Source organism: Haliotis rufescens, unplaced genomic scaffold, assembly GCF_023055435.1.
Source record: "Haliotis rufescens isolate VD_foot unplaced genomic scaffold, xgHalRufe1.0.p SCAF_91, whole genome shotgun sequence".
Lineage (NCBI taxonomy): Eukaryota > Metazoa > Mollusca > Gastropoda > Lepetellida > Haliotidae > Haliotis > Haliotis rufescens.
In genome coordinates this window covers 428,020-446,837 of record NW_025964385.1, presented here as the reverse complement: position 1 = coordinate 446,837, position 18,818 = coordinate 428,020, and the positions used below count along the sequence as shown (strand labels likewise).

The 18,818-nt window shown below is 38.6% G+C and overlaps 1 protein-coding gene across 3 annotated transcripts; it reads left to right on the top strand.

Annotated features, from left to right (window-relative positions):
• The first annotated feature begins 154 nt into the window (after positions 1–154).
• Positions 155–15,776, top strand: LOC124151967 (transformer-2 protein homolog alpha-like). Of its 3 annotated transcripts, none has more exons than XM_046524677.2 (12): positions 155–287; positions 2,626–2,780; positions 3,005–3,079; positions 5,143–5,172; positions 5,541–5,601; positions 6,180–6,308; positions 6,693–6,752; positions 7,193–7,446; positions 8,278–8,322; positions 8,704–8,727; positions 9,263–9,366; positions 12,329–15,776. In XM_046524677.2, exons 1-12 carry the CDS (start codon positions 273–275, stop codon positions 12,370–12,372), a joined length of 996 nt encoding a protein of 331 aa, XP_046380633.1. In that variant the 5' UTR covers positions 155–272; the 3' UTR covers positions 12,373–15,776. The 3 variants fall into 3 exon arrangements, with proteins under 3 accessions (XP_046380633.1, XP_046380634.1, XP_046380635.1); XM_046524678.2 differs by having other exon boundaries at positions 9,857–15,776; XM_046524679.2 differs by lacking the exon at positions 8,278–8,322.
• Positions 15,777–18,818: the final 3,042 nt, after the last annotated feature.

The window sequence follows — 18,818 nt, the reverse complement described above, 5'->3', positions numbered from 1 at the left end:
TAGATTCGAGTAGATTTAATGAAAATTCAGATTTTAGTATTATTGCTCTGATTTGATTAACTGTTTGTGGTATATATTACATGAATATACAAGTAAATTATTTCTAAATGGCGCACTTCTGGGTGTCAAAGTTCACTAATTATTTCCGTGTTGAGTTCGCATTTTATACCGTCGGCCGGAAGTCTACTGTGTCCCACAATGCACTATATTTGCAGTAGCGCCATTTGCATCACAGCGTGGTTTGTAGCGTGGTCGTGCAAATTACACTGAAAATGAGTGACAAAGAGGTTTGCAAAATGTCTTTTCTGATTTTATATCATGAATTGGGAGGTAGATAGCAGTAGCGTGTTACCGCTTTCCAGATAGGTTGTGCGATGTTTAGATTGATATGCTTGCTGGTTGTATCGCGTCGTTATTCCGTCGCTTCATATCCCTGAAAAAAATGGAGGAACGATCAGCCTATTTGTTTCGTTAATATAGGCTTAGAAGACTTACTATTGCTTGAAAATTGCAGATAGTGTACTTTGTCTCTTTTCAAGGATACCTTTCCCCTCTCATACAATTATTGGGACTTCCGTTGAACCCACTACAACATCGTGCAAATGGCGTTCGTGTAGGCTTTGCTTGAAACGATTGTAAGACGCTTATCGTGTTTATTGATAAACTTTGTCGTTTAGTATGACGCGACCGGGGATCGAATGGCCGATCAGGACAGATAACAGGGGGCTGCCTCGGTCTTATCCTTTGAGCATGATCATGCCATGATAGTATTGTTATAGATCGACTCAAGCATGTATTTTCCCCCTAATAAAACAGGTTAATTTGTTTTTGTCTTATCTAAACACATTTGTCAATAGTAGACCATGCAAGCTGAATTTTCTCATGTCCTTTAGTGTGTGAGGTGTGAACATCTTGAGATTGCTGAACATACAAATTTGTAGTCAAGAATAATACTTCTGAGTGCATAAGAGTACACATGATTTACTTAATATGTATGTGCATTTAAAGTGAGGACATCAACCGTTCTGAGGCTTTTTAAACAATAGCTGATAATCCACAAGCTTACTTGACACTTGTCCGTGACAGAAATTACTGCTCCAGTTGGGCTCATCATTTGACCAGACTTTTCTCTAATTTGTATACTAACACATTATTCTGAAATCAGAACAGACAGACAAGCCTTTTGTTGCGCTTTACATATTGTTTTGCATAATTATCAGCGTTGGAAATTGGCACTAGTCCTGTAGTCCTTGCCAAACTGTCCACAGCAAGCATAGTCACCTTTTACAGCAAGTATGGATTGCTGAAAACCAATTCTACCTCGTATCTTCACAGGTCACCTTAACTAAACATGCTAAACTGCCCAATAGTTAAGGTGACCCGTGAAGATCGGGGATAGAATAGGTCTTCAGCAACCCATGCTTGCCGTAAAAGGCGTGTGCTTGTCGTAAGAGGCGACTAGCGTTATCGGGTGGTCAGAGCCACTGACTTGGTTGATGCATGTCATTGTATCCCAATTGTGTGGATCGATGCTCATCATATCAATCACGGGATTGTCTGGTCCAGACTCGATAATTTACAGACCTCCACTACAAAGCTGGACTATTGCTAAGTGCGGCGTTAAACAACAAACAAACAATAGTTAAGGTATCACAAGCAGTGTTTAAAATATTTTTAGAACCCAGTAAGACTGACGGGCAAGTGTTCTAAGGATAAGTGGACTAAAAATGTTAGTTTATATCTCTGCTTATATAGCCATACTATTACAACTGACAGTGAGGTGCATGATAATATAGCTTTACATGTCAAAGTGGTCATATTGCTAATTCTCTGCAGGTCTTCTATTACAGCATATGGGGGATAAATATGCAAATAGAACTAGTTTTCATGTTTAAAGTTATAAGTTATGGTTATTTAAATATGTAGGCTCATTTAAAATGAACAAGGAACTCTGTGTAGGAAAGTGGTTGGTTCATTCAAACAAGGCATATTTATCTTGTAATCTAGACTTTGATGAAGGGGTGGGGGTTGGAAGATGTGGTAAATTGCATACAGCGTGCAAGGTTTGAGCAGAAGGTACCCTTACTTGTAGTAGATTTCTGGAGGAAATTGAAGACCAATCAATTTTGCTTAGACTACATTAATACACAAAGATGGGATTTCTATAATACACTGCACGTGACGATGATCTAGTAGTTTTCAGTGGAAAATGTTCCATCCTGTCTAGGAAGCCACATCATCGTACCATTCATGACTATCAGTCAGGGCTTCCAGATCATTTATCTTGATGTAACCTGGATGAATAAGATCCATTGCACTGAATGCCCGAAAAGCACCCATGGTACCATCAGTAAAGATGATCATGTCATGGTACTGCAAACCGGGGGCTTATTGATGGATGAGTAGTCGACCATGCAAGAATAGCAGACATCTTGTGTTATTTAATTTATATTTTTTTCATATTTCTTGTATAAAGCCAGAAAAGCAGTTTTCTAGCTTTTCCGACAGTCCTTTAGTGACACTGTCTGTACTGAACCTGTTGACTTACATTTCTCAAGATTCCCCTTTCAACACGGCCTTTTGACATTGTGTAGACATTGACAAATTGTTCCTTTTATATTTCAGGAAGGGTCTCTACCTGACTCTGATGCGTCTCCAGTAAGAGGGTCACCAAAATCAAGGTCAAGGTCTCCCTCACCTGTCACCAGGTCTAGGTCTCGCTCTCTGTCAGCATCCCGTTCAAGGTCAAGAAGCCCCAGGAGACGCCATAAGAGATCAAGGTTTGTAACACAGTCATATGCATTGCACAATTCAGATTTGTTCATTTTCTTGAACATTGACTGATTGTCATCCGAATGTCCTGAAGATATTGTAAAAATTGGGCATTGGTCATTTTGTTTGTTTCTTATAGTCAATTTCATTAGAATGATCTTACCTATTTCCTTGACTAAACCATTCTCTGCAGAGTGACGTCACTGTCTTAATGTATGTTGTCTGATTTTAGGTCCCGCAGTCGAGGACACCGTTATTCCCGCTCAAGATCACGAAGCCCATACCAAAGACGACGTCATAGAGATAGGTGTGTTTCTTGTGTGACCTGAATGTCATTTAGCAATTTTAGCCAATTTGCCTGATAAACCTACCTTAACTTATAATCTTAATTTTAATTCCAAGCATTTCAAAGTATCCTATATACATTATATATTAACTTTCATCCACACATACACACACCTAATTTCAACTTGACATAGGCACACTAAGTTACAATGATAATATAATTATACACTCTGTGACTGTAACAATTTGACTAATCTTCTCTTCATGCCAATTGTGATACACAACGATAACATTTGGCCTTGTTGCCAAACAAACACCACAAAGTGCATACGGTACAAAATTATGCTTACAAAACAATTACCCTACCTCCCTTCCCTCGCTCTTATCGCACCTGTACATTGTAGCTAGAACGTAATAAACTCTTAATGTTATTGCAGAGCTACAGATAGCAGCGTATTTACGTAAAATCCCCCACCCCCCCAAAAAAGAAGAAATATTTAAAACCCAATAACCTTCAATTAACTTGCATGCATAAATGCATGCATTAAATAAAAACTAATATGTATAAACAGCCCGCGTAAATACCAATGAAGCTTTTTCGGCATGCATACAAAGAACTAATTTCTGAAACACAATTACGAGCAAATATACTTTCCGAGTCCAGCATATATATTTAGAACAGTTATATACATCTAAAACATTATTTCATTTTTTTAAATCTTATAATGTTGGGAAAATCCCAATAGAGTGATGAATAGATAAGTGAAAAAAATATTGGTTACCCAATGAAAAATGTAATAACCAAATTGAAATAGAAACCCTAGAGTTTAAAACTGAATTGTGCCAAAAGTTATCTGGAGCTCTGTTATTATCGCCGATTAGTGTCTTATATCAATAAATCCCGTCAAGTGTGGCAAGGTTTGGAAGGCGCTTGACCGATTATATTTCGCATGTATACTCGGTTGCCTGCTTGTACAGTGGGAACCCATTCCAGCTCTCATGTTTCGTGGATGGACACACATGCATACAGCTCATCTGTTCTACAGTAGAGAGCACATGGTTTTTGCTGCTGCTGCTGTTGGGAGTTATCTCCCTTTCCTTGGTCAAACGCAAGCTCCTCACAGTGATAGTACGTTCCCGGAGCTCTCTATACTATCGCTGCCACCAGTCAAAACTCCACACTGTGAATAGGTGGCCACAACCATGCTTGGAGTTGAACTCGCAATCGAATGACCGTTATGTTTACAAACAAGTGACGACTGTCGTGACGCCGAATACACTTATCGCTGCTAAATTACTTTCTTCGTTTGTCAATTTAAATTTCTGTTTCATTAAAACTATCTAGTTATTGATATAGTAGGAATGTAAGGGAGAAGTTGGTTGATTTTCCGTTAGTCTGCAATCTCGAACCAATCTGATTATCAAAACAACAAAGTAAATTCATCTGGAAAAGATGGTCAGTCGTAAAGCTTTTCAAATTGAAATATGATGGCATTCCCAAAGACATAAACAAAAGTATAAACATTACTACATATGGGGTTGGAGGGCAAATTTCAAGATTCTTGTAATGGCCGCGCCCACACTGGTGGCAGTGATGTTACCGAGAGTGTAACGAAGGTGTCACGCGCTGGGAAGGAGCTTGGGTCAAACGTTGTCTCTGCCTTCCCCACCTGGGCCCACTTGCACAAAGCGATCTTAGCGCAGCTACTATTGTAAGTCTATGTTAAAGTATTGGGGTTACGATCAGCTTGGCGCGAAGATCACTTTGTGCAAATGGGCCCTGGCATTTTGTTTCCTAACATTTCTTTTCTGTTATTCTGTTCCATAGTACATGACAGGTCAGCTGATAACATTGTATCTTAATCTAACACATCCAAATTTTGTAATATCACGTTGACAACATACTAAGTGAATTAATTTAGCTAAATACATCTTCAACCTGTGCAGCGTTAAACAAAAACAAACAAGTTATGATCATCTGCTTGTTGCCTTCATTGGAGATATGATGACTTTTATTAAAGGTTTTATGTCCGAATGGCACTTCTATTTGATGCAATATTGAAACTTTGAGATTCTGTGTTTCAGCCACGGAGGAGAACGTTCAAGTGGACGAAGGTATGTTTTAGAAATGTTATGTTTTGTAACTGAACTGGTCGTAAAGATGTTGCAGTGACCATGGTGACAGTGTTTATCTGCATTACAACTGTATTTCTAATCACTAACTTCTACCAGAATAATGGTACGTTTGCAGTATACCGCTTGGGACGAGGAAGACTTAAATAATTTGCAAGAGCTCAAAATAGCAGTGACAATGATGCATCTGCATACACTTTTTCAATTTTATTTTACTTCTCGTAATTTGATTGGTCATTTCATTTGTATATAATATATAACATCAATGGCCATAAGCGAGGTTATATTCAAAGTTAACTGACATTGCTGGATCTGTTGACCCCTTGTATACACATCCTTGTCAATTCCAGGCGTCATCGCAGTCATAGCCGATCACCCATGTCATCACGGAGAAGACACCAAGGGAATAGGGTGAGTTTTTTTTTAAATTTCAACAATAGATCACTGTTCTTCCTGGTCCAGACTGGATAATTTCCACCATTATTTCAGTCGGGTGGTAACATCAAAATGAGTTGTATGATGTCAATATTGACAATGCGGTGTAAAACGAAACCTTGTAAAGCTTGCCTGGTTTTCTTTAGGGATATCCACATGTTAGTTTGCTGTGGTACATGGTTTAAATGTCTTGTCATATGTTTGAGGGAAGTATTACGGTGTAAAAAATACTTGAACATAAATAGCAACACTATGTTTAACATGTTTAACGGTTGTCGCTTTTTCTGAATACATATTGATAACCCACTCAAATTATTTATTATCATAAAGTTTGTGTTTTATGTAATCATAGTACAAGTGAGAAAATACACTGTTTTCAATGTGGAGCGAGGGCATCTGTAGATTTAGGTGCTCTGAATAAAACATTTGAAACCTTGTGCTGCACATTCGACTGCAAATTGGTCTTTGCATGGTTAAATCTAAAGGTAACCCAGCACAAATAACAGTGATGTAGAGCTGCCGATTACTGTCTCCCCTCAATCACTCCATTGCAGGATGACCCTGAGCCAACAAGATGTCTGGGTGTATTTGGTCTGAGTCTGCACACCCAGGAACGAGACCTGCGGGAGGTGTTTGACAGATATGGGAGTGTTGAAGAGGTTCAAGTTGTCTATGACAGACAGGTGAGATCATTCATTCACCACCATGTCAAATGATAATGTGGTGGTTTTGAAATTGGATAGGGACTCTTCAACAATGACAATGCTTCAAGCTCACTGTTTTAGATATTGATGTGCCCATTCCTTCGCTCGGGTGATAGATTTGAGGTTCTTACAAAATGTGACTTAAACTTGTCAGGTGTCAAATACTAACAAAGCCCTGTGGGATGTTTACAATTGAGACGTTGATAATCTTAATTTGAATGATTTGATATGATTCGCTTAAGCATAACAATGTTTAACATGCATGTTCATTTTCATAGTTTGTGGTATATAAGTTTCTTTGCAAATCTTGCTGAAATGCCTGAAAGTTGTCTTTGGTCTTAATCCGATGTTCCTTTGATTCAGAGTGGCAGATCTCGAGGCTTCTCCTTTGTGTACTTCAAAAGTGTGAACGATGCTATTGAGGTAGTCATAGTCAGCTTATTTAAGGATATTTTCTACAAGCTTGTTACAATGCAAAACAGAAAGTTGATGTAGTATTGTGTGACTTGTAAACATGCCATCATACTCGGTGGTACCTTTAAACATGTTAAAACAGTTCTTGAATGACAAAGTAGTTACAGATTTTCTGCACAGTACAGGACGCTGGCTTATGCTATCAATATATATATGTTCTTTTCTCAAAAATAATATGCTTTACAAGACTAAAGCCACATCAATGTCATGTGTGATTATATAACAAGGATTGGAAGATGTATGGATTTATTTCCAGAATGACTCTAGGTTTTCACTAACAATCTGCTGTTAGTACTGTCAGATAAAAATGTGATAAATGATTCTAAAATGATTTTTTCGATCACCAACTCCGAGGGACATACCCTTACCGTTGACTCGTACTGCTCTAGGCCAAAGACCGATGCACAGGAATGGAAATAGATGGACGCCGTATCCGAGTGGATTATTCTATCACCGAACGTGCCCATACCCCAACTCCCGGCATCTACTTAGGCAAACCCACAACCAGAGGGGAGAGAGAGAGGGAACGAGGAGGAGGTGGTGGTGGTGGTGGAGGAGGAGGTGGTGGGGGAGGAGGAGGAGGAGACCGGTACGACAGAAGTGAACGCAGTGAAAGAAGCGATCGCGGTGACAGATATGACAGGTGAGTGATCTGTACGGTATTTGTTCTTTGCAAGTAGTGGAGATGTTTAAAGATGTGACACTGGTTATGTTTAAGTTGGTAGCGGATCAGCAGAAGTGTAGGAACATCGTGAAACTGTTTCTCTGCTGTGAATATATATTTCTTTATACTTCCTAGAGGCATCGGATAGATATGCTCTAAGGTAACCTTTCAAAATTCTGGTTAGGATTTGTAGGATTATGGTTATAGTGTTGGCTATATAGATGGTCGAGGTTGGACTTCCCACATGGAAATAATGAGTAATGATACTTGTTGTCCCCTTCAGGGATGAGGGGCGGTCGGGTAGCCTAGTGGTTAAAGCGTTTGCTCGTCACGCCGAAGACCCAGTTTCCTTGTCCTGGGTACAATGTGTGAAGCCCATTTCTGGTGTCCCCCCACCGTGATATTGCTGGAATATTGCTAAAAGCTGCATAAAACCATACTCACTCACTTCAGGGATATAAGCACCAGCTAAAATATTTTCATTCACATAACAGCATAATGCCTAATACAACCTCTGCCTTAATAAATATATTGAATCTTTTCAAAGCTATTGACAGTGATGCTTTGATGCAATGAATCGGGTTTGAATGTTTGTTTTGCTCCTTGTCATCACCAGCATATCAAAAAGCTTTATTAACATTTACTTGATCTGGATTTGTGATTTGAAAGTTTTAAAACTTTATCTCATCGCTAATTTCAACAATAACGTTGGCAAGGTATTTTAATCAGAAACACTGGGCAGATTGCTTCAGACGACGGACCAACATTTTCCTTTTGTTATTAAAAACTAACACATTTTTTCCAAAATAGAAATGGACAGAACAGTCATGGAGGCAGTTCTTATGGATACAGCAAGTTAGTACACAATGAAAGAATCATGAATGGAGATTACCTCCCCTGTAATGTTTAATTTTGGAATTTTAGCTATACCTTTGTGGCTGCATATGAAACAATGGAATTGATTAATACAAAGTAATACTTAATTGACTTCATAGCAGAATAAAGATACATTTATAGCTTAAAACATACAGCTGTGCCTTAGAAGCAAGTAATTTTTAGCTCATGCATGTATGGTTTGGTAGCAGCTATGTAACAATTCCTACGCACTCATAAACAATTCTGATCTTGTATATCATATGTGGCACCCTATTGCTTTTTGGGGTTCACTCACTTTTTTTTCAAGACAGTTTCTAATTTCTGTTTAATTATTGGTAAATGTCTGTATATTTTTTTCAGGCACTACTCTGATGACAGATACAAGTAAGTCTTGATTTGGCATCCAGTTGGCACAGGCAGTGAAGGGGTCTTGGGTGCCCCAGTTCGCTGTGCAGAGTTGTATCCCTTGGGCATGCAAGAAACCGATCATTGTGTGTTAGGATCCTGGTTCTTGGTTTGTCAGCACCATACCTGTGCTTGTGGGTTTCAGCAAAGTGGTAAACGTCTCAGATCTGTATCACTTCAGGTTTTCCTCCAACATCGGAATCCCACATTGCAATCGCCACTTCTTCCTGAAACATTTGTGAGATTAGATGAGCTTAGTAACATATATCTACCAACATGTGATACAAGCTGGTGATTAGGTGTTTAGCCAACTCTATGAATACACATGACTTCACACAGTTCCATTTTTTTTATCTGGAGACTTAAGTTACTTCTGTCACAATTTTACCTTTTCAAATTTCTTATATATTTTCTTAAGAAAAAAGATGTTGTCAAGCTAGTTGGTATTCTTGTCAGTGAGAATTTACAGTAACTGTTATGTTTTAGTAACTTATTAACATTTTTCCCTTTCCAGTCGCTATAGATCACCTTCTCCATATCGGAGAAGATCGCCTTCCCCTTACTACGGTCGCCGACGATCGCGATCCAGGTCCAGATCAAGGTCCTACACCCCTCCGCGTAAGTATAACTTCTGATGTGTTTGTGAACATTTATAGAACAGAAGACAGCTATGTAATGTGGTTATCCTTTTGAAGAGACTTTATGTGATGAATATCACAAATAAGATTCATATGCACAGCCAATGTGATTGACTTTTTTTATGAAAACTTTCTAAAACCTGTATATGGTTTTTATTTGCTCTATATATCTGCCAGACATGGAATTTTGACATTTATGATACAACCACTAGTATGAATAAATCACGCTTTCAAGATTCTCTCACCAGCTACCTTCTCACCATACTTGCCATTGCGTCAGTACTAAGATTAAGTTTCCAAGCCACTGTAAGAATTCCAGATATTGTCTGTGTCCGATTTGTGGCATCAGTTTCCTTCCATCTGTCCTTATGTTTATATAGGCGTAGTATCTTCAGCACATAGTTATTATGTTGATATGTTTTGATTATTGCACTGTCAACATGTTTCTTTCCCTCTCTTCCCCGTTCTAGGTCGCTATTAAGGAAAGCTGATCATCCGTACCATGTGACCCAAACATTTCATTTATCATGTTCCGTGTTACACTTTTAGACATTGTGTTGTTAGGGATTGTAGGAATGGGATTGTATATCTTGTACAAAACATGCAGTTTAGTGTTTTGCTATGTATTAGTGTGCGACATTAGCGATAGACCAATAACCAGGTTCTTCAGTGATTTGTGCAGTTAGAAGAAAGATTGGAAAGATCCAGGACATTTAAATCAGATTTTTTGCTCTGATGTCATACCTCTCTGCGTGAAGATCTCATGACACCTCCATTGATGGGTGCATCTGGTCAACTGTAAGCGAACATTGGCAACCCAAACCATGAGTTCCATACCAATTTCTTAAAAAAATCTGTCTTCACTTCTTTCCTACCTGGATCTGGAAATTTCGAATAGTCCAAGACAAAGCCCTCACAGAACACGGATATTCCTCTTTGGGTGGATATGCCATGGTGATGTAACAGTGTATAATATCCACCTATAAGGTTTTGGTCTTTCGGTGCTTATGGAAAATCAGATATGCCGGTCTGAATGGTTTGTTCGCTCATAAAATGTTTTCGAAGCTTCTACGCTGATCATGGCTCAGTCGAATTCATTTGAACTTACCTATTGAGTTTTCCTAAGATGTTTCACGCAAAAGGTGAACGATTAGATTTTAAGGATATTGGTCAATTTTCTTATTGGTTTTCATATTATCTGGGACTGTTATTTTTATGACTTGTCACAAAAGAGGACAACGCTTTCATTGTTATATATACTACTCAAAAGAAGTTAAAGAAAACAGTGTTTTCAAATGACTATGGTTGATCTGACATGAAAAATTACTATATACATTTATGAAAAATTGTGGTCTTTAACTTCTTTTGAGTAGTGTATATATATATATATATAAACTATAACTTGTAGCTTACATCAAGTTCTAGCAAAGGTGGTCAGTTAATCCTGCTGAGTCAATCATTGAATGAGTGGGGTTTTCAAGATTTGCTCCTGGGCTGTAGCCTGTTGTAGGGAATCCTAATCTCGCACACTGTTATGTATCACTGTCAATTTAAATAGGATATTTTTCAATCCACATCAGGAAAAATTGGATTGTTTCATTTTATGTAATCTTGCACGTTGTTCGGACATAAATAATCTTCATGATTTGAGCTGTAATGTTTTAATGTTAAATGTGGTGAGTACAAAAATGACTTTGGAATTGCCAGATGTGATAACGAAATCAGGTTTATTTTTGTTTTATTGCACTCATTGTAATTAATGTTTTCATGTCCCAAACAATGTGTAAGGTCCACATTCTTAATATTCCATCTTGACTATTTCCATGTCCAAACTAACGTTATCACTTGTGAAGTGTTAATTAATGATGGTTTTAAAAGTGGAGATTGTCTTTGTGACATTCCACAATGTGAGATTACAATGTTTTCTTGTGTTTTGAAGACAATCACATGTAACCTGTTAGATTGTTAGGTCAATCCCAGCTGTTTTATTGTCATTAAAGTTTTGATAACCATGATCAGGATTTTAACTGTAACCAGGCAATAGGCAAATATGCTACTAAGGAGAAATAAAAGAATGCCCAAATTGTTTCATATGACAAAAGAAAAACTGGTATGACAGACTAACTTGTCATATGAAATAATTGGTCATCTTTCATTTCGTTTTGAGCAGCATATTTGTCTTCATACAGTGTCTTCCGAAATGATTTGCTTCAAGTTTTAGGATTCATATTTAGAAAGATGTCTGTAATTTGTCATCTATCAATACACACATATTTGACTAAGTGTCAACAGGGATTTATATAGGCTTTTTCAGAGGTAGATATTTGGCCCCAATTCTGGAACATGTCGGTAAAATTCCAAATTTTGTATTATCCTTCCAAATGCCTGTTCATTTTGTTATAACTAATGTATTAGCCTTGTGAGGACTTACGCTTCACTGATAGGGTCAATAAGCATGATAAATTTGGAAAAAGGCTTCAGTGCTTAGTTTTGGATTATATCTATGAATGCAATGCTGCAAATTCCAATATTTCTCCAACCTGCCTACCAAGTACTTAATTTAGGAGTCCTAGATATACCTCTGATCTGGTTGTAATGCTTTGATGCCTCAATGACCACTGTTGAACTTGTTGGAACCCTGATCTTGCAGAAGTTATCCAAACTAATATTTTATCATTCAGCTTTTATGCAAGATAGTTCATGAATAATGGAGGAATTTCATTGAAAATGTTTGTACTTTGAAACAGGATCTTGATGCTGTAAACTTGTTGTTTCTCTGTTTATATTATTCCAATGTAGCTCACTTTTCTTATGTGTTAAGGTAATCACAATATGACATGCTATTTGTTTTGAGTCATAGTGTATTCTATATTTGTAAATAAACTGAAATGCTTCAATTGTCAAAGACCATGTTTTAATTCTGTTTCTTTGTATTACTGAAGGTTTTGAAGAAAGAAACATGAAGTATTTGAAGAATGAAACATGAAGAATAGAAAACTGAAGATAGAATAGCGAAAATTGAAGATATTGAAAATTGAAGATAGGGGGAAGAAAAATGAAGGGTTGAGCCTTGAGGTGATGAGGTGTGCTATTAGGGCAGAGGGGCATGAGAAATAGGAGTTTAGAAGATGGAAGAAAGGTGAAGATAGAATGAGGGCCGGCTAGGCTCATGATTTGGGGGATGGAGAAGAAATACATCCTACCTTGGGTACGAGCTTTCACTCTTACTGTCTGTAATCCTCACTGTCTTCTCTCTCCTAGCCATCTTGAAAGCCTGATACTGCTGCTGACACAATTGAGTTAATTTAGAACTAAGGGAACACTGGTAAGTAATGATACCTAAATAAACCAGTGTTGATTCTTATAGACTTGAAATGTAGCTTGTATAAAACAAGATTCACTTGTCATGGGTCTTTTTAGATCTAAAAGGGCTATTTTGAAAGTGCAAATAAGTAGTATTACATTCTCAGAAACATCACTTAATTTGTACTGATGTTCAGTATTGACTTAACAAACATCGATCTTGTGCAGATTCTATATTCAGTAAAACGATGCTGGAAGCAGCAGTATCAGATTTCTACCTCTGTCGCAGACTGCTTGTGTAACCTCCTGTGTCTTGTCACTCCTCTTCAACGTACTTTACTGTGGGTTTGAACTAAGTATGGGAAGTGAAAACCTAACGCCTGTCTGGCTCAACTTGGTATCTCAATTCTTTTGCAGCATGGGGAAGTACTTGTTGCCCATAGAATCATATTACATCCTTCATAATCTTGAAATTCTTATCTGGAATGAAGCCTCTTTTACCCTTCTAGTAATGACATGAGCTCAAGAAGAAATAATCCTGAATGAAATCTAGGAAGTCCATACCGCAAAATGTCCTTACTGCAAAGATGAGCAATTTCTCTTTACTTAAACCTAAATAATGGTATTATAAGCAATGAGATAACAAAGGTAATTTCTCCTTAACCCCAGTATGTCTTTGGGCAATGCTCCAGACATGTGACGATCTAGACCTTAGCAAAGCATCAGCCAGATCTAGGTCTCTTGATTCTTAAACGTTTTCCATGTAACCTTGGTTGTGTTGAACATAAACTCGTTTCGAAATTTGCAGGTACTTTTACACCCTCTTCCTGAAAAAGATTTTGCGGAAAAACAATGTGTTTGGAGTTGCGTCCCTTAACCTTTGCTTGCTGTGTACCACTGTAGTACCCCTGACACTTTTCATTAACCGCTTGGTTTAGGAAGATGTATTGAAACACAGGAATCGCGCAGGTCAGGGTAAGGTAGGGCAGAGTATTTCCTTGAAGGAAAGGTTATGAATTTGTATTTTGATAGGGTAAATTTGAAGTTTGAGTGTAAACTTTAAGAGTAAATGTACACGGGTTACTTTTAAAAAAATGCGAAAAACTCTTAAATATTTTAAGAGAAACGGTTACAGACGATGCAGTGATTGTCTGAATATTTTTTTAACTTTTCTGAACTTTTCTAATGCATGTTATTGTTTAATCCCAATTGTAAGTTGACATCAGGAAACTTTGAGAAATCTGCCTTCTCATGTAAGGTAGTTCTTAGAAACAATGGGAAGAAATTGAGGAATAGTGAATGAACTTGTTTCTTTCTTCATCAGTGCAAAGGGTTGAGTTTTTTTATTAAAGACTTTCAGGACATCATCACACATCATTGTGGCTACCCTGATCGTTCAGGGATTCATCTGGTTGTGGTGGTGGTGGCAGACTTGTTGGTTCATGCTGAAAACCAGAGTTTCTACATTTTTGGTGTACCCTGTTATGATATTGCCCCCCGGACATAAAACACCACTGTCACTTTATCTAGATCTCTCAAGAGCCGATTGTAAGTCGCCAACACAAATATCTAGTGATTTTCATTTCTCAATTCGAGGATGAATAGTGCAGTTTTTCAGTCAATTTGTCTCTCGGATATCTCAACTCTTTCTCAAATTGATATTTAGAGGAACAGCTTTGTAGTTTATCCTTTCGTCAGGACTTACGACAGCAAGAAATGTCTTAATGTTTGGCATACAAGTGCATTTAAACTTCACATTAAAAACTTTATCACTCTCTGGAACAATTTGGCACTTAACATCCTCTGTTATATTGAGAGGCGGTGGGACAGCTCTGTAGTCAAAGCATTTGCTTGTTATTTGGAGTAAAGTTTAAATACTTGTTCTAAGAGTGGGAAAATGTTAAGGTTTTTGTTCACTGGGCCAATTTTGCAATGGGTGAATGGTATATCTTTGTTACGCTCCAAGCAATTGTTTGTGCTGGAAGAAGGAAGCATATTTGTGGAGTCATTGTTTATTGCTGGCAAATGTTGTGTGCAGGGTTTAAGGCATCTCAAACTAACTTTTATCAAATTTCATCTCATAAATGTTCAGGATTTGAGTTAAAAATATCCAAAATGCTACTTGGTAAGTGTGAGGTTGCAGTTTCTAACAAATTTGTATCAAAATTTATCTTGTAACTGTTTAAGTATCTACATTTATTACCTAAAAGGATTTAGTTTTCAAATTAATTTCAGCACATCCAAAATTTATTACTGATCAGCATGAACTATTTTGCTTTCTTTTCAACATTGCAATATTAGCATCAGTACAGCATTTGTGATTACACAGTACAGCATACATTGCTGCCCCTGTGTTTCCTTGTGCATACAGTAGCTGCACTTGAAATCTGGGTTGAATGTACCTCTAGTAGATGCACATGCATGCACTTTGTTTCAGCTGATGATGGTAAGTAATCAATGGCTGCACAACCTCTGGGGCTGTAACTAGATCGTATGCTCAGGTTCAAATAGCATTTGGCTTACCTTTCATTCCTGTCTTTATGGAAAACATATGACAGTTATTTATCCAGTTACACAAGAATTTTCAGTATTCATTCAGTGAGTATTGATAATAATCCTTCTGATTTTTGTCTGAATTTGGATCTATTGGTCTTCATCAAATTTTATTCTGACATCAAGAATGTGTCGGGAATTGGATGAATAGAATGTTCATTTTCAGCTGCTGTTGGTTTAAAAGTAAGTATGGTAAATATACGGAAGAGGGACCAAAAAGAAGACCACTAACAACCTGGAGAAGGCACCTGGACGGATGCAGACACTGTGGACACCTCCGTGATGGCAGCTACAAGTAATGAAGATAAAACTCGGCAAGGGTTGAAACTATATATTCAAACTGCGGCATTTTCCTAAAAGTCAGTCATTTCCAAACAAAAGTTCACAAAAATGCTATCAAGGCTTTCTTTTAGCGCCATTTTTAAATTAATCTTTCTTTATCTTGTGCCCAGTTTGATATACAGAAGTTGTTGTCAGTGACTGGCATCAAGTTGTATGTCATACATGCTCAGACAATAAATGTGATGAAATTGATAGAATTTGTAGATTTTTTCCTTTCACCAAGAGGTATGTGTAAATGTGGCAGTTTCATGCCTGAAGGGCCGATGGGGTGTCATTAATGCATTCTCATCCCGCCAAAGACCCATGTTCATTTCCCAACATGGGTATAATGTGTGAAGCTCATTTCTTGTGTCCCCTACCATGGGGCACAGGTGGCCCAGTTTATGACAACGCAATTAGTTGTGAAGAGTTGCATCTCTTGTGCACTCCAGAACCCCATGATTGAGTGTTCAGACCCTGGTTGGCCCCGATTGTTTCTACGTTTGTCAGCACCATAGCCGTAATCGTAGTTAAACATCTGAGATCTGCATCAATTTGGACTTTTCTCCCACATTAAGCTGACATGCCCTGATATAACTGGAATAATGTTAAAGCAGCGTTGAACCCAACTCACTCTTAAAAATATAAGAGTCACGTGTATTTAAGAATTGAGAGTACATTTTTGTGTTTATCGAAGTATTAACACAAAAATATATTGAAGTCCATTCTTATGAAGTCAACAATTTTAGACTGCGTGTGCAAGCATTGACAAAACTGGAGCACAACACAAGATCAGGAACATCTTTCAGTGCAACAAGCCCCCACACTCTTCAGCCAAAAAGGAAACGGGCGAAGGCTAAAGTGTTAAACAAACGCAAAAACGATTCCTTCGTTAGCCAATCAAATGCCTTCGAATCACTTTCAATTCATTATATTTTACCTGAATATATTTTTATTTTAATGTTTTTTGGTGACTTGTATACCATTGAAATGGGAAGTACATGTTATTTAGAAATTGATTAAGATGGCCCATGTAAAACGTTACCACTCGAGCCAAGACAAGGTGTCGATCGTATCCCATGTGTGGATCGATGGTCATGATGTCAATCACTGGGTTGTCTAGCCCAGACTCGATTATTTACAGACTGCCGTCATATCGCTGGAATATTGCTGAGTGCGGCGTTAAACAACAAATATACTCGTTAGATTCGTTTTTTTAGAAACGAGTGGCTTTTACTCGTTCACATTCGTCACCACTCGCCTCTTTCCGTAACCTGCTTGTCCCGGAATAACACGAGTTGGTCACGAATGACTCGTTCAGATACGGTAGAAAGTTCATGAGGAACTATGTGACGGCGGTCTGTAAATAATCGAGTCTGGACCAGACAATCCAGCGATTGACATGAGCATCGATCCACGCAGTTGGGATACGGTGACATGCATCAACCAAGTCAGCGAACTGACCACCCGATCCCGTTGGTCGCCTCTTACGACAAGCATGGGTTGCTGAAGACCATATTCTAACCCGAATCTTCACGGGACCTCCAGGCAGTGAGATAATATGCTTGTTTCACATCTCAAGCGACACTGTTTTACCAAAATAATGGCGCCCGCAGCTGTGTTCCAACATGAGTAATTACAAAAAAGATTTGCAGCCTTCTAATTCACTGGCGTATTTGTCTTTTCCCTAACGCCAACATACAGTGTCAACAGGCAGTTCAGCATTGCAAGAAAGCACAAAGGCTAATTGACATGTTGAAGTTTGTCATATGTTTAGACTTTACGAAAATGTTGCACTACTAGCAGGTTATTGTGACTCCCGTAACCGTTTAATCAAGACTGGAAATGCAATGATCACTACAACAAAGGACAAACACCAGCCTTCGTCTACAGTGGCACATGAAAAGACTTTCAGTGTCCCTACAAAAAACAAAACAACTGGGGGAATAGGTCACTGACAAAAAAAACCCAGTAAATACACCACACAAAATTTCCTCAACCCCCAACACCGGTTATTGTACACATTTTGTTGCTGCGATAACCATAGCCTTGGCGTAACTATGATGTAACTCGCTTCTGATAGACGTTCAGACGCTTTGGACTTCCAATCGCTATGTAATCTGATTAGTAGTGGTGACACACGTAGACTGAAGGCGAACGTGCATCCGCCTCTCCAAAACCAGTGTCCACTACAATCAGTCGGGTGATATCCACAAACACTCAACACACTCTTCAAGGCCTTCACAAATGTGCCATAGGTTAAGTGATTGACCCTATCTTCGTCTCTGTAAGTGAACAGGTTGTGATCACGTGACAAGTCGCTCTGCAGGTCACCCAACCTCTTGAGAGCGGACACCTGACATAGTGGCGATCCGGGTAATGCAAACATGGGTTAGGTTGACTTTCTGGTGAAGGTGAAGAAGTCTGTCACACATGCAGCCCCAAAAGCTACATTAAAGCGACAGGTCATGTCTAGCGGTTTTCCTTTCAGTCGGAAAACCCCTTTCTTGACAAGGCCCAGTGACCAGTCACACAGTGGGTTGTCAATCCCAGCCTCCAAATGGAAAAATCTCACAACGTTGAGATAGCCAGGTTTACTGTTAGCACTAACCGACCTGGCGAGGAAAGCACAGTACCGAAGTAACGTTGATCCATTTACTGGCACCGGAGTGAGAGCGAAGTACAAGCAGAAACGGAAGTAGGTCTTCACCATAGATGTGTAGGCCTTCCTAGTGGACATGGCGCATGCTGACCTCTTGTATGGTCAGGCTCGCTGACTAAGTTGAAGCGTGTCATCGATCCGAATTGCGTGGATCGATGCTCATGATGTCAATCACTGGATTGTCTGGTCCAGACTCGATTATTTTTCACACCGCCGTCATATAGCTGGAATATTGCGGAATGCGGCGTAAAACGACAACCCAACCAACCACTGTCTAGGCGCTGCAGTTCTGTGCCCACTGTTCCTGCGGGTATAGTATGAAACATGCTCAATAAAGTTTTTCTCACCCTGAAAATTTAACAGTGTTCGAAATACCTGCCTGCCCGACCGTCCGAGACGGGTTGATTTCAACTCGGGCTGCCAGATTTTCAAATCCCCCTGCCCGACGGTCGGGTTATGTTTCATATGTGACAATATTCTAAATATTTCCCGATGATAATCATTAATTCACATGTAAAGATGAATGATAAAATGTAACCAAAAAGAAATCCCGTTAGCTTATCCTGAGAAACATATGATTATGGTGGGCAGGC